The 14,807-nt window shown below is 41.2% G+C and overlaps 2 protein-coding genes across 2 annotated transcripts in view; both read left to right on the forward strand.

The window, feature by feature from the left end:
* Positions 1-14,506, forward strand: part of LOC127608420 (roundabout homolog 2-like) — a 150,422-nt gene extending 135,916 nt beyond the window's left edge. The window contains exon 20 of the mRNA XM_052077450.1: positions 14,436-14,506. Coding sequence (XP_051933410.1) covers positions 14,436-14,491 — 56 coding nt within the window. The 3' untranslated portion in view covers positions 14,492-14,506. The remainder of the gene's footprint in view (positions 1-14,435) is intronic.
* Positions 1,867-11,156, forward strand: zpld1b (zona pellucida-like domain containing 1b). Its single transcript, XM_052077526.1, has 10 exons — positions 1,867-2,247; positions 4,736-4,956; positions 5,090-5,271; positions 6,766-6,838; positions 8,303-8,400; positions 8,618-8,698; positions 8,825-8,996; positions 9,071-9,176; positions 10,646-10,675; positions 10,903-11,156. The coding sequence occupies exons 1-10, from the start codon at positions 2,106-2,108 to the stop codon at positions 11,085-11,087; spliced, it is 1,290 nt and encodes a 429-aa protein (XP_051933486.1). The 5' UTR covers positions 1,867-2,105; the 3' UTR covers positions 11,088-11,156.
* Positions 14,507-14,807: the final 301 nt, after the last annotated feature.

Raw genomic sequence — 14,807 nt, forward strand, 5'->3', positions numbered from 1 at the left:
GGCAAGAGGGCCAGAAGCTCTTTGAATGTTTGCTGGTTTTGGTGTGCACGGTTCGATAACGGCTACCTGAGGGGAGGAGCTGGATAGCTATTGTGTGTGTGTGTGTGTGTGTGTGTGTGTGGTGGTGGTGGTGGGGCAAGGGGGGGGGGGTGTCTTGTTTCCTGCTCTGTGCAAGTCCTCAACGACGGGTGGTTGAGGGTACGGGGTAGTATATCGACATGAAACGAAATTCATATGCAAAGGAATAAATTTTATTGCAAAGTTCTGAAGTGTTATAATAAACCATATGCGTCTTTTGTTGCAGAAAAATGAGTTGAGTGTATTGTACCATATTTTCCGGACTATAAGGCGCACCAGCCATAAAATGCAAAATAAAGAACAAAAAAAATACATACAGAAGTCGCACTGGAGTATAAGTCGCATTTTGGGGGGAAATTTCTGGGATAAAATCCAACCCCAAGAACAGACATGTCATCATCCCGGCAATTAAAAAAAAAAAATGAATAAGTGTATAATATGCTAACGTTACATGACGCATAAACGACGAACTGAGAACATGCCTGGTATGTTCAAGTAACATATTAAGAGTTATTCAGATAACTATGGCATAAAGAACATGCTAATAAGTTCACTAAACCATCACTGTCACTCCAAATCACCAAATTCAATGAAATCTTCATCCTCTGTGTCACTTTAAAGCAGGGTGCCTAAACTTTTTGGATCGATCAACTAATCTCCCGGGATCTACCGGCGCGCGCACGCACACACACACACAAATTTGAGATTTATCTGCTTTATTTTATTTTTTAAATATTTTTTTCGTGAAAATGAGACTGATAAGATGATTAGTGTGCAGTGTATATTAACACAAAAAATATATTACTAACATGTACAAAGACACACAAATGGTTGTTTGTTTTTTTTCTTCTCAACACTCCTCGGATCTACTTGGGACCTGTCTTAGATCTACCGGTAGATCAGGATCTACCTAATGGGCACCCCTGCTTTAAAGCAACTCCACCACCTCTGGAGGTAGAAGATGCAGTGCTTCCTCTTCTACGTTGCTTACATCAGACTCATCGTGGTTTTATCAATACAGGGCTAGAGCGGCCTCTTGTGGTTTAATGTGAAAATAACATTTAAAATGATATAATAATGTGTTAATAATTTCACCCATAAATCGCTCCAGAGTATAAGTCGCACCCCCAGCCAAACCAAAAAAGAAACTGCGATTTATAGTCCGGAAAATACGGTAGTTCTTTCACAATGCAGTTTTCATACGCAGTTGGCGCAGTAGCTTGAGGCGCAGAGGACAACAGTGTAAAATGAAGTCCACATTCCCACTTTTCCTTGTAATGTACTGAATTTACAGCCAAGCGTGGATCTCGCAGAGGCTTTTCGCGAGACTTTGTGCATCCCAATCACCTCAAGACTGCTCCGCATCGGACCATGAGTCGACGATTATCTGGATGTGAATGTGGGCCGCCGCAGTGGCCGATGACAGCTTAATTCCTGGGTTTCACCCCCCACTGCACCCCCCAACTCAAATACGACTCCTCCTCCCCTAGTGAGGCCCGGCGTTTGTGCCAGCTGACAGGTGATGATCAGAAACGGTGGAGGAGCGAGTGGGAAACGGCGCAGACAGCTCCGGTTTCGGGGCTCTGTGAAAAGATTTGTTGAGATCTGATGGAGGTTCCCATGTCCGTCACCGAGGCTGTGTTTGGATAATGGGCGGCGCTATCTTTCATATCTGCGCGCACACAACAAAATGCAGGCGAGCTCGCCTTCTCCCTTGTGGGGTCGCTTTGAAGGCATCAGGAAACGGTTAAACAGGTGTAGAAAAGAGAGCAGTAGGGGTGTAATGAGGCGCGACCTGGCTTAAAAAGGCCCCGAAAAATGGGGAGGTTGGCGGCCATGTTGAGCGAGTGAGGCGAGGGGGAGGGCAGAAGTGGAACCGAGAAGCGGGAGACAGACAGTGGCACTACTTTGATCGAGGTCACAGAGGGCATTAGCCTCCGGACTCCCTGTCGCGCTCGGGAGATCAACGCCACATTTAAGCGTCCGCCCGGGGGGAACGCGAGGCACGCCATGTTGACCCTCTGAAAATGATGGCGGCCAAACGTTTCGCGGGTGCCCAAATGACGCCATCGTGCTTCCTCGTCCTACTCCTGATGAGCGGCGTCGCGTCGGTGTCGGCGCAGTTTAACGGATACAATTGTGACGCCAGCCACCACAGCAGGTTTCCTGGTGAGGATGACATGCGCCCCTCCGCCGCAGCATCACGACCGCGTTACATATCAAATATGCCGCCTTTTACACAGAATTCTGTCAAATTTTGATTGTTGTTGATTGCGGTATTGTCGAGGTGTGCTGTGCCACTCAGTGGATCTTGTGAAGTTTATTCATACGTTCTTTTATGTTCACGGTTGAATTAAAAAAGTGGAATCTGGATTATGTAGATTCACCACACACAGCCAAATATTTCATGATTTGCCTGATTTTTGTTTGACTACAAAGTGACACAAGTACGTGAGGAACATCTTTATACTTAATGAGCTGTCTTTTTAGAAAATATTGAAAACATCCAACTATTTTCGAATTGGCTTATCCTCACAAGAGTATACTGTATTGAAGAGAGAGAACGAGAGAGAAAGAGATGTAATATAATCGTGAATCAATCTAAAATGTATCTTTCAAAAATTAGGTGGCGATTTTCTTTTGAGTTTAACGAACCTAGTATACGATCTTCACTTTCTGAATTAAATTACAGTACCATAACGTTCCACTGTACAGCCACTATATTTGCTAATGTAATAAACCAGCTAATTTTTGTCGTAGGCCGCATTTTAGTTTAGCATTACAGTTTCCCTTGGAGGGCCATTAAGACTGAAACCATATAAAAGTTCAATAATTACGGTTTATTCCACTATTGTTGACGTTACTGTCATGAGGGGATTGGTCACAAGAAAATGCTTACAATATGTCTGTTATTTATTACATGAGAAATTTACATTTTGGGAGAGATTTTAGCAAGCATCATGGAAGTTGACATGTTTGATTTGTTTTCACGGGCCACATAAAATGATGTGTAGGGCCAGATATGGCCCTCGGGCCTTGAGTTTGACACCTGAGTTATAAACTATTGCGTGTTATAAACTATTGACAGTGCTCTGACAGTATCAATCAAAAGTGAAAATCTTCCTTGTGAATCTACCTTGGTAGAGGCAGAATATTAGATACAGCTCTCGTACCGGATATTAGGAGATGGTGCCGTACTACTGCTAAGACAAAACCACTTGAAAATGTACAGAAATGTAAATACCGTATTCTATATCTCCCAGCGTCTGTTGGAAAATATGATTTTAAAAAATGTTATTCTATAAAGAGTGCATTTCAATAAATCGGTTATCAGGCAATCGCTGCAACAAGAGTGTGCACTCCATCACTCTTGCAAGTATACCTCATCATTTTGAATATTTTAATAAGGAGGGGTGCTTGACCATATTAAATTAATACACTTTAATGGATAAAAGAAAAACAAATCATGAAAATATACAATTATGTTCGGCTCCTGAACCTCACTTTTCAAAACTCTGTATCATGTATCTTTTCATGTATTTTTAAGTCATATACTTATTCATAACTCATTTTACATGTTAAGTAATACAGTATATTATATTATAAAAATATTGTATATTTCCAATGAATAGTCAGAACCTGTTTCAAACAAACGAAGGCATTTATACATTGCGAGGTTGTGATATGTTTGAAAAAGCAATAAATAAATAAATAAATAAATAAAGGCGGCCCGGTAGTCCAGTGGTTAGCACGTCGGCTTCACAGTGCAGAGGTACCGGGTTCGATTCCAGCTCCGGCCTCCCTGTGTGGAGTTTGCATGTTCTCCCCGGGCCTGCGTGGGTTTTCTCCGGGTGCTCCGGTTTCCTCCCACATTCCAAAAAACATGCATGGTAGGCTGATTGGACGCTCTAAATTGTCCCTAGGTGTGAATGTGAGCGTGGATGGTTGTTCGTCTCTGTGTGCCCTGCGATTGGCTGGCAACTGATCCAGGGTGTCCCCCGCCTACTGCCCGAAGACGGCTGGGATAGGCTCCAGCACCCCCCGCGACCCTAGTGAGGATTAAGCGGTCCAGAAAATGGATGGATGGATGGATAAATAAATAAATCACATCAAGCAGAATTGATTATTCTTTCAGTGGTGTCGGAGTGCGGAATAAATTGGAACAAGAATTACACCACTCTCCAATTACAAAATATGTACACATTTTAATCCCCAGACGTTGAATGAACTGATTTTGCAGTTTACAATAAATGAGTGCTTCTTTTATTTATTCTGGGAGTCTAATGATGAAATCTTATTTGGCTTCACATAGTGTCTTGGCTAAAGACTGTTCCAGTCAATATGTTTGCTGGCGAAACTTCATATCTATCGTCTCAAACTTGTTTTATACAGTACAGTATATGTTAATGTTATGGTCATACATGATGTATTTGGGTAGATTTGTGCTCCTGGGAGCTTGAAGACGTGTTCATTAAGCAATATCCATCCATTCATGCGTTTTTCTGATCCACTTAAAGCTCACAAGGGTAGCGGGGGGGTTGCTGGAGCCTACCCCAGCCGTCTTCGGGCAGTAGGCGGGGGACACCCTGAACCGGTTGCCAGCCAATCGCAGCATCAAGTAATACTCACAGTAAAAAGAGCTTTTGTTGTTTGTAAGGCGAGCAGGACATCAGCGTGTACTGCGGCGTGCAGACCATTACGGTGAAGATTAACTTCTGCCCCGTGCTGTTCTCCGGCTACACTGACACGGACCTGGCCCTCAACGGTCACCATGGCGACACCCAGTGCCGTGGCTTCATCAACAACAACACCTTCCCCACGGTTGTGCTGTTCACCATCGGACTCAGCACCCTGGAAGCTTGTGGCAACAGCCTGGAGGTAGACAGCGTGCACGCCCACACACACACAAACACACACACGTACACACACACACACACACACACACGCAGACACTTCATTATGTTGTTTATTGTCATGGCCACAAGCGACACGACTCTCGCTATGTATGCAGGTGATCACAGCGCTCGGGCCCAACGCTTACGGGAACATGTCGCTGGTACAAATCGGGAACATCTCCGGCTTTGTAGACTCCCCCGACCCGCCGACAATCATCAGCTACCTCCCTGGTTTGTTATACAAATTCAGCTGCAGCTACCCACTGGAGTACTTGGTCAATAACTCAGAGTTGGCATCGTAAGTTGGACTTTTTTTCTGTAATTCTTATGTTTTCATCAATCTGGATTTATAACTATAGGAATGTTAAATTCTTCATCAAATGAAGACATTGTGGACCGTCGTCGACTCAGAATGTGGTGTGGAAAGAAAACTATGGATACCTATGGATAGGATACAAACTCTATGTGCTAGTCCATGAGAGGGGCAACAGTTATTCGATTAATCAACGATGTTGCTGATCATTTAATTGTTTAGAGCTATTGTTTAACATCAAATTGTCCAAATCCTTATATTTCAGCCTCGCAACAACAAATATTCTCCAATTTCTGTCTTCCACAACACCAGACTGATTGTGTTTGATGAAAATAAGACATTTGCAAACATCTGCTTTTACTTTGGAAAACAATATTTTTCTTTGCTTGTAGCTTGCTTGGATTTCTCCCAGGCACGCCGGCTTGTTTCCACCACCCGAAAACATGCACGTATTTTCATTGACGACTCTAAATCTATGGTTCTCAAACTTTTTGTACCAACCTCGCACAATATTTCCAAAGTGACCAACATTAGAATATAATACGATATCAATGACAGCCACTGGAACATTAAGCAGTTTGACCATTAACACTGCATTCACATTAACATATGGAGGAAAAAAAATCTACTTAAAAATGATTTAATTAAAATGTATTGCACATAAACGTTAAGTAGAAGTTACCTTGAAATAAAGCAAATGGTGAGTTGCAAATGGATTAAAAAAAAGTTAAATAGAAGTGAAGTGTATCAAATGGATTGGAGTCAAATGAATTGAAAAAAAAAAAGTTGAAGAGCCACCGTAACACATTTTGATTCATTCAGTGATACTTTCACATGCCACCAGGGGGAGCCCACATAAAGAGAGTAGCACACGTGACATGCTTTGAGAATCTGATGGTGGCGCGGGCACCCGCTGTGGCTCCTCTCTCTCTCCTGTGGTTGGGAGGAATCAAATTTATCTGTGCTGTATGTTGCACATGTAGCACATTCGACAATAAAGTTGACTTGAACTTGAACTTATATGACCTTGGATATGAATGCCAGTGTGAATGGCTGCTTGTCTCAGTGTACCTGCAATTGGCTGGGGACCAATTCAGGGTATACCCCGCCTCTCGCTCAAAGTCAGCTGCAATTGGCTCCACCCTGCCCGTGACGCTGATGCTTTAAAAAAAAAAAAAAGGAAAAAACCCCGAAATAATTGTGTGTGGCAGACCAATTGCTAACTTCTCTGTGCAATGTTTAAAGATCATTTGAAGTCGTCCGCTGCACGACCTGCTCTGCCCAATCTGCCTAACTTTTTATAAGTCGTATTATGATTCAAACATTACCTTTAGTTGACAAACATGTTGATGTCGTTCAACACGATTTCTGGAGTACCAGTAATACAAGAGCTGCGGTGTAAAACCTTGAGGTGAGATGAAGCCATGAAGGCTTTTTGTTAATTTCCAACACTTATCCCACCGCCTTATCTTTTCACAGCTCGTCAGTCGCAATATCCGTCAAAGACAGCAACGGCACGTTTGTGAGCACGCTGAGTCTCATGCTGTACAACGTGAGTGAGAGAGCTTGCGTTGCTTTTTTTGCACAAAAACTTTGACTTCCAGTCGAGACTTTTGTTGTGTTTGCAAAAGAATCAATATTTGCCCGAGTGCAGACCTATTTCCTACAGGTGTAGATCACCTTATTTCTCTTTGGTTTGCAGCAAGAATTCACCCCCACACCCCTAAATTTTTTATTTCCATCATGTTTTGCCATAACATTGATATATAGATGTGAATGCGTAATGAAGAAACATTAACAAGATTGTTACAATGAACATGAATTGAAAAAGCCATTTGAAAAGAAATTGTATGTCTGCCCCGGGATCAATAAAATAGTTGACCATTGGAAGTCCATTTATACCTTTGGAGGCTCATAACTATGACAACACTATAGACAGCTAAAAATATGATGATTATGATTATTAGCTAATTAAGTCATAAAAAGTACAATTACTTTTAGAATGATGTTTAAACTATGTTAAAAAATCAATCATGGAAAAAAACACATTTTGTCACATATTTCATTCTTTTTTTTCTGTCATTAATTTTTAATTACCTCTGAAAAGCTGAAGCTTATTGTATCTTTTTTTTTTGCAACGGCAGGACGAGTAATACAAACAGAAAATGTGTCTGGCAATTGCTATTCTAGTTAAAAAAAAAACATCAAATCTCTCATTTTATAACTACCCGTAATTAATTTTTTTCTATTGTAGTCTCATATGAAAAATGCTACAGTGAAAATTGATAACAACAACAACAAAAAAATACACCCGATTAAAAATTGAACATTGAATTTAAGTCTACACGATTATTTCTTATGTCCCCCAAAATCAAATATTGTTTTTCTTTGATGTGAAGTATTACAAATATCTCAGAAGCAGGATCCCTATTGTCATCATTAGTATTATTTACTAAAATATTATTTCAATTGCAATAAATTAGGGTAATGCCATCTACCTATATTTTGTTGTTCTACTTCTTCCTTTCATAACTTTGCTGCTGTGAATTGGGAATTTCTCCATTGCGAGACTAATAAAAATTTTCTTATCTTGTCTTATCTTACTTAGCAGGGCTTCAGACTGCCCCTAAAATTTGTGACAGTTCAAGTAAAAATGTCATCTTGTCACGCATGTGCAACCAGTACATTTGCTGATTTTTTTTGTTCTTGAGTAGTTTGTTGTTGTTGTTGCTGACAAACTCCTGCTCCACGCTGCAGCACATTTATGAGTAATATAGTAAAGGACAGTGGGAATGTGAACACTTCGACAATTCAATTTGCAGGGAGTTTGGGGCTACTATGCTACTCGTTAAAAAAAATAAGTAATAAATAAACAGTTAGGCCGAGACCCTGTACTGCATATTTACTTACAACTGAAATGTACAAACAGGTAAAAATAGTCAATACTGACATTTTTACAAACACTTCAGGGAAGCAAATGCAAATTATGTCTCATTCAAAATATCTTTTTGTGTAGGATTCAACATACAATCAACTGCTCTCCATCCCCATGGCCGGTCTGGCTTTGAAGACCAGAGTGTTTGCCGCAGTCAAGGCCACAAACCTGGACAAACGGTACCGCGATGGTGTTATTTAACGCCGACAAAATTCTAAAGATGTGACGTGAATGAAAATAAGTCAATGGCCGACGGCATTGACGCGCAGCCATTATGATATTATACGACACCGAGGCGCCAGGCCGTGACAGACGGAGAAAGGCTCGTGTGTGCTTTCCCATGTGTAGTCTGATGGCTATCTGGCATCCCAATCTCATAGTTTTGTCTCCCTGCAGTTGGAACATCTTGATGGACTACTGTTACACCACCCCCTCAGGGAATCCTAATGATGAACTCCGCTACGACCTTTTCCTGGGGTAATGTGACTTGTCCGCGCACCACAAAAGGGGGAGCTATTAGCCATTCATGGCCGCCTCCGCTGAATGCAACAATGTCAGAACGTCATATCGCATATGCGTGGCTTTCTCTCTGTCTCGGCGCAGCTGCTACAAAGACCCTCAGACCACCGTTTTTGAGAATGGCAAGAGTCAGATGGGACGTTTTTCCTTTGAGGTTTTCCGCTTTGTGAAGCACCGGCACCAGAAGATGTCCACGGTGTTCTTGCACTGCGTCACCAAACTGTGTAAAAGTGACGACTGCATAATGCTAATGCCGGTATGTCGTCATCGCCTCCGATGCCGCCGGGCCTTACATTACCATCCCGGGATGACCGATTTTGTGTTTGGCAGATCTGCGGGCGGCGAAGAAAGCGAGACGAACGGGCCGGCCTCGGTTCGCCTCCGGCTGCCAGTGGCAACGCCGTTCTTAGCGCCGGACCGATCATCACCAGGAGTGGTACGAACTCACTCTTTTGACTGATGTTTAGAAATAAGGTCCAACATATTCGGTATGTACCGTATTTTTCAGATTATATCGCTCCGGATTATAAATCGCACCAACCAAAAAATGCATTATTAAGGAGGAAAAAACATATATAAGTCGCACTGGAGTATAAATCGCATTTCGGGGGGAAATTTATTTGATAAAATCCAACACCAAGAACATACATGCCATCTTGAAAGGCAAATAAAAATAAAATAGAAAACAACACGCTGAAACAACGAACTGAGAACGTGCCTGGTATGTTCAAGTAACATATTAAGAGTTATTCAGATAACTATAGCATAAAAGAACATGTTAACAAGTTCACCAAACCATCAATGTCACCCCAAATCACTCAATTCAATGGAATCTTCATCCTCTGTGTCACTTTAAAGCAACTCCACCACCTCTGGAGGTAGAAGATGCAGCGCTTCCTCTTCTACGTCGATTACGTCAGACTTATCGTGGTTTTAACAATACAGGCCGAGAGCGGCCTCTTGTGGTTTAATGTGAAAATAACATGTGAAATAATATGATAATGTGTTAATAATTTCACTCATAAATCGCTCCAGAGTATAAGTCGCACCACCAGCCAAACTATGAAAAAAACTGTGAATTATAGTCCGGAAACTACGGTATGCAGTGCCAGCAGAACCAACCCGTAAGACGATTCATTCATTCACTGATGTTTTGGTATCTATGGATGTGCTGAACCTTTGTTGCTGTGCCTGTTTCATATTGTTCTTAATATTACTGTCACAGCAGAGGTCTGCGTGGTCTCTGCGACTGAAGTAGATCATTCGACTGACACACTGCAAAGGAAAAAGAATCACCCCGTATCGTGTTTTTAAGCTCCAAATGCTTCTCGTTCTCTTTTCACTGCACCACAACAAGAAGGACAAAGCGCATTGCCACAAAGAGAGGAATCGTTTGCTAATGAGGCAGAAATGTGGCCACATTGACATGGAATGATCGGTCACCCCATTCAATGACTGCACCCACGCACTCTCCTTTCTTTTCGTTTGTGCCATCGGTACATCAGAAATGATAAATATAGCCGAGTGAGATTGTAAAATGTAACATACTGACTGTGTGAACAGTAGAGCCCAACTGAAATGGGTTTTCTGAGGACGAAGTTGATTCTGTCATTTGGTGGAATAAAATGCAGATCGCAGATTCAATAAACTAGATCTATCTATTCATTTTCTGATCCGCTTTAATCAATTCATTTTTAGGAGGGCGTCTAATTTTTGGCAGACTAACATGGGGGTCGGGGGTGGGGGGCAGGCTTGGTTCCTAACCCTTGCTAATAGCAAGAGTTCACCCTATTACAATCTGTCTTCAAATAATTTTTTTTTACCGTTCATGTTTATTTTGGTGTTATTTTATGCTACACAAACTACCTGAATTTAAAATATAACCAATTGTGTTTTTAATTCCAGATGATACCCCCACCAACAACAGTCAGCTTGGTAAGCAGGCTTCCACAATATTGATGAAAAAACACACACAAAAGTGTGAGACCTTTTTGAGATGCTGGGATTGACAACAAGGGACTATTAGGAAAATTTTAGGTTTTGTTTGTTTTTCCCATGGTTTTCTGGCAGAAAAACAACAAAGCGACGTCCTGATAAGTTTCATGTCAAAGCATCTGTTTCAAGTTTCTTCTATTGGCCACACATTACGTTTTACCTTACAGTGGCAGGCGACCCCTCACAGCCGATGAATCCGATGACCATGGCGCTGATCTCAGGCGTGGTCATCCTGGGCGGGATTAGCGTCGGCTTCGTGCTGCTGTCGCTGCACCTCCTGCAGAAGGCACGCCTCCCAACATCCTCCTCGGCTGCTGCAGCCTCAGGAGCTTGGAACCCTGCTTTTAAATGAACACATTAAATTATAAACACACTGTAGTGAATTAATTTGCACACACATCATTAAATGTGTGTTTCAGGTGTTGTGTGCCGCCTACATTATTGACATCTGATGAAGGATTATATTTTCAATACATACCAGAAAAAAAGAAAAGAAGAAAATGGATCTTCAGGTTAGATAGTTTGGATTTTTATAACTATTAAGAACTATTCAGATGGGTGGATCCATGCCGTTATTATGATGCTGACCAACCATAAAGTGTAGAAGAAGCATGATCAAAAATAGGTTGTTGTTTTGTTTTTGGTTTGTTTTCTTATTATCAATCGATAATATAATTTTTTGAGATTCTTTAAAACAAATTAAACTAGACTTTCTAAAAACACCTTCAAACAACTTAGATTTCTGTTGTAACTGTTGAATGCTTTAAATAAAAAATGTTAATGTGTATGTATGTTAAAACAGCGCAACATTAATAATATAATACATAATAGAAACTATTTTTGTTGTTCAGTTCTGTATGTAAAGCTGTTATATAACAGTACATACCATTTTGGTTATGGTAATGATGATGATTATATGATACTACAGTAATCCCTCATTTATTGCGGTTAATGGGGACCAAAACCACCTGCGATAAACGAAAATCTGCGAAGTAGCGACCAATTAACATTCATTCATTCATTCGTTCATTCATTCATTCATTCATTCATTCATTCATTCATTCATTCATCTTCCTAACCGCTTGATCCTCACTAGGGTCGCGGGGGGTGCTGGAGCCTATCCCAGCTGTCTTCGGGCAGTAGGCGGGGGACACCCTGAATCGGTTGCCAGCCAATCGCAGGGCACACAGAGACGAACAACCATTCGCACTCACACTCACACCTCGGGACAATTTAGAGTGTTCAATCAGCCTGCCATGCATATTTTTGGAATGTGGGAGGAAGCCGGAGCACCCGGAGAAAACCCACGCAGGCCCGGGGAGAACATGCAAACTCCACACAGGGAGGCCGGAGCTGGAATCGAACCCGGTACCTCTGCACTGTGAAGCCGACGTGCTAACCACTGGACTACCGGGCCGCCCCCAATTAACATATCCTGGTAAAAAAAAAATATATATATATTTTTTAAGTCCGCAAACAGTCCGTGAGAAGCTGCAAAATAACAGCAAGTCACATAGAGCAACATATACAGTACTGTACTCCATGCATTTGAAAAAAATATATACAGTAGTGTTTATTATTTTACTTTATATTAACTGTTTTGTTAAGCGCTTTGTTACAGCTGCCCCTGTTGTGAAAGCGCTATATAAATCAGCAAGTATTGTATTGTACAGCATATTATATATATATATATATATACAGTATATATAATTTTAATGAATATGTTTGAAAAAATCCGCGATGCACTGAATCCGCGATAAAGGAACTGCGAAATAGCGAGGGATCACTGTATTTGGAAAATGAATACAATTATTATAATCACCCATCACGACGTGTAACATACATATATTTACACTAGCTGGTTCGCCGCCCTCCGGGCGGCTCATCAGCTAGTTCCTGCGGAAGGCTGTTAAGGTGGGCCTTCGGCCCACAAAAGTGTTGTTGCTTAGTTCAACGTTTTGTTTATCTTCATTTCTTATCGCGAAAATAAAGAGATGTTTAGCTCTACTAAATAACTAACAATTTCATTGCAATGCTTGTGGGTAGACAACATTTTTTCGCTAAGATGCCCGCGCGATCGTAGTGAGCCACTGCCTGAGCGGCGCGGTGAAGTAGGTACGTTTTGAAAAGGGACAGACGGAAGGACAGACCGCGTGCGGGACGACGCGCAATATATATATAGATAGAGTGGATATTAAAAAAACGTTTACACACCACTGTTCAAAAGTCAGCTCTTGTGATCTGGAAACTACTGAGACCGAGCGAAATCATTTCTAAACATTTTCTTCTTGGCCTTAACGTAACCTATTACCAGTGCAAAAAATTAATTAAAAAAAAAGTTGTTCCAAGGGGAAGTGCAACCAAACTGAGATAATATGGTTACACACGTATGCAACCCATCCTCTACATCGAGATGCGGCTGATGAACGGAAAATAAAGTGCAGCTGTTCTCCTTGGCTTTTCTTGACAACAATTTTGTTTACTCGCAGTTGCCTGAAGGTTTTGAGCTAACTCTGAGTGGTATTTGGAATTGTTAAACATTCCTTCCCACTTGGCCCCAGGTCCAGCTGAAGAAAAATAATATTATACACTCGTATACTTTTATATCCAATGTGTTTTTAACACAATATTATTTAATACAGAGAAAATCCATCAACTTTTGTGGTGCATTATTTTATACAGAAGTCATTCATTAAAAAAAAAAAAAAATTAATGAGAAATAGGTACGTGGTTTGATATTTTCATGTCAGCCAGTTCCACATCATTGTATTATTATTAAAACTTGCATAAAATATGTGTTAAGTTAATGTTCAATATTTTTCTGTTGAACAAACAGCCCATCTCAACATTTTCAGTCCTCACTTCGGGAGAGGTAATGTGGATTGATTGGTTTTTCTTATTTTATATTTTTTAAAACTTTTCCCAACGGCTTCAGTATTATTGCCGGAAATTAACTTTCCAATTTCCACTGAATTTATTCTCCTTCGCGATGACCCGTGTGATAAAAGTCTAGACCTCACGTGCGTGTATGTCTCCATCACACACAAGGAACAATGGAAGAAGTGGAGCGAGGCCTAAGGGGTCCCCTGCCTCGGGTGACTAATATCTTGTTTCACAAAAGTAAGAATGGATAAGAAGATGCCCTGCTTGGAGTCACGTCCTGCTGACGGAGACTCCTATCCTTCATTTTGACATCTGAGTTTTCTCTTCCCAGCTGGCTCAGCTGACAAGATCATCTTCACTTTATTTGAAACGGAGACTCTGCCATGGAGGTTAATTAAGACACGGCCGACTCAACATGTAATTTAGTTATGACACGCCCACTTGGCCATCTCTGCTGCAGATGGTCACATGACATTGCTTGTCTAATCAGTCTTCTTCTTCTCCTTTCGGCTTGTCCCTTTTCAGAGGTTGCCACAGCGAGTCATTATTTTCCATCTTTCCCTGTTCTCTGCATCCTCTACTCTGACTCCAACTACCTGCAAGTCTTGCCTCACGGCATCCATGAATCACCTCTTTGATCTTCCTCTCTGTCTCCTACCTGGTAGCTCCATCTGTAACATTCTCCTACCAATGTGTCCACTGTGCTGTGGGAAATTTAGTTCGCTCCGTAGTCTACGTGTGACATTCGTGATTGTACGTCGTGTGATTTTTACAATTTTTAAAAAGTGTTTTAACACATGCCATGTCGAGCAAAAAGAGAAACTGGTCAGACGAATATGTATAACATGGATTCCCATGCATCACGGAACGTGATGGGACTCAGCGTCCTATCTGCATAATGTGTCATACCAAGTTGAGCAACTCTAGTGTCGCACCAATAAAACTGAAGGAGCACTTCTCAAATCATATTTTTATTTTTCACTCAGGGTTCGGTGAATCTGCATATAAAACGGTTGGGTTCGGTACATATAACAAGGTTAAGAATTACTGTATACATACGTATACAGAGACAATGTATCCATTTAGCTAATGTCTTATTTTATTCACAGAAATTCACATGGTGGATCTCATTTTTAAATTAGTGAGTCATTTTCACTCTGAATTGACATGCACCATCCATTAAAATGTA

This window comes from Hippocampus zosterae, chromosome 10 (assembly GCF_025434085.1).
Source record: "Hippocampus zosterae strain Florida chromosome 10, ASM2543408v3, whole genome shotgun sequence".
NCBI classification, from domain to species: Eukaryota; Metazoa; Chordata; class Actinopteri; order Syngnathiformes; family Syngnathidae; genus Hippocampus; species Hippocampus zosterae.

What these genes read in the sequence shown, in the direction of transcription:
- zpld1b (XM_052077526.1), top strand. Translation starts at nt 2,106, where the DNA reads ATGATGGCGGCCAAACGTTTCGCGGGTGCCCAAATGACGCCATCGTGC. An exon ending in TGAGTCTCATGCTGTACAAC is followed by an intron (nt 6,839 to 8,302) that starts GTGAGTGAGAGA and finishes CTTTTTGTGTAG; the next exon opens with GATTCAACATACAATCAACT. An exon ending in CGCTACGACCTTTTCCTGGG is followed by an intron (nt 8,699 to 8,824) that starts GTAATGTGACTT and finishes GTCTCGGCGCAG; the next exon opens with CTGCTACAAAGACCCTCAGA.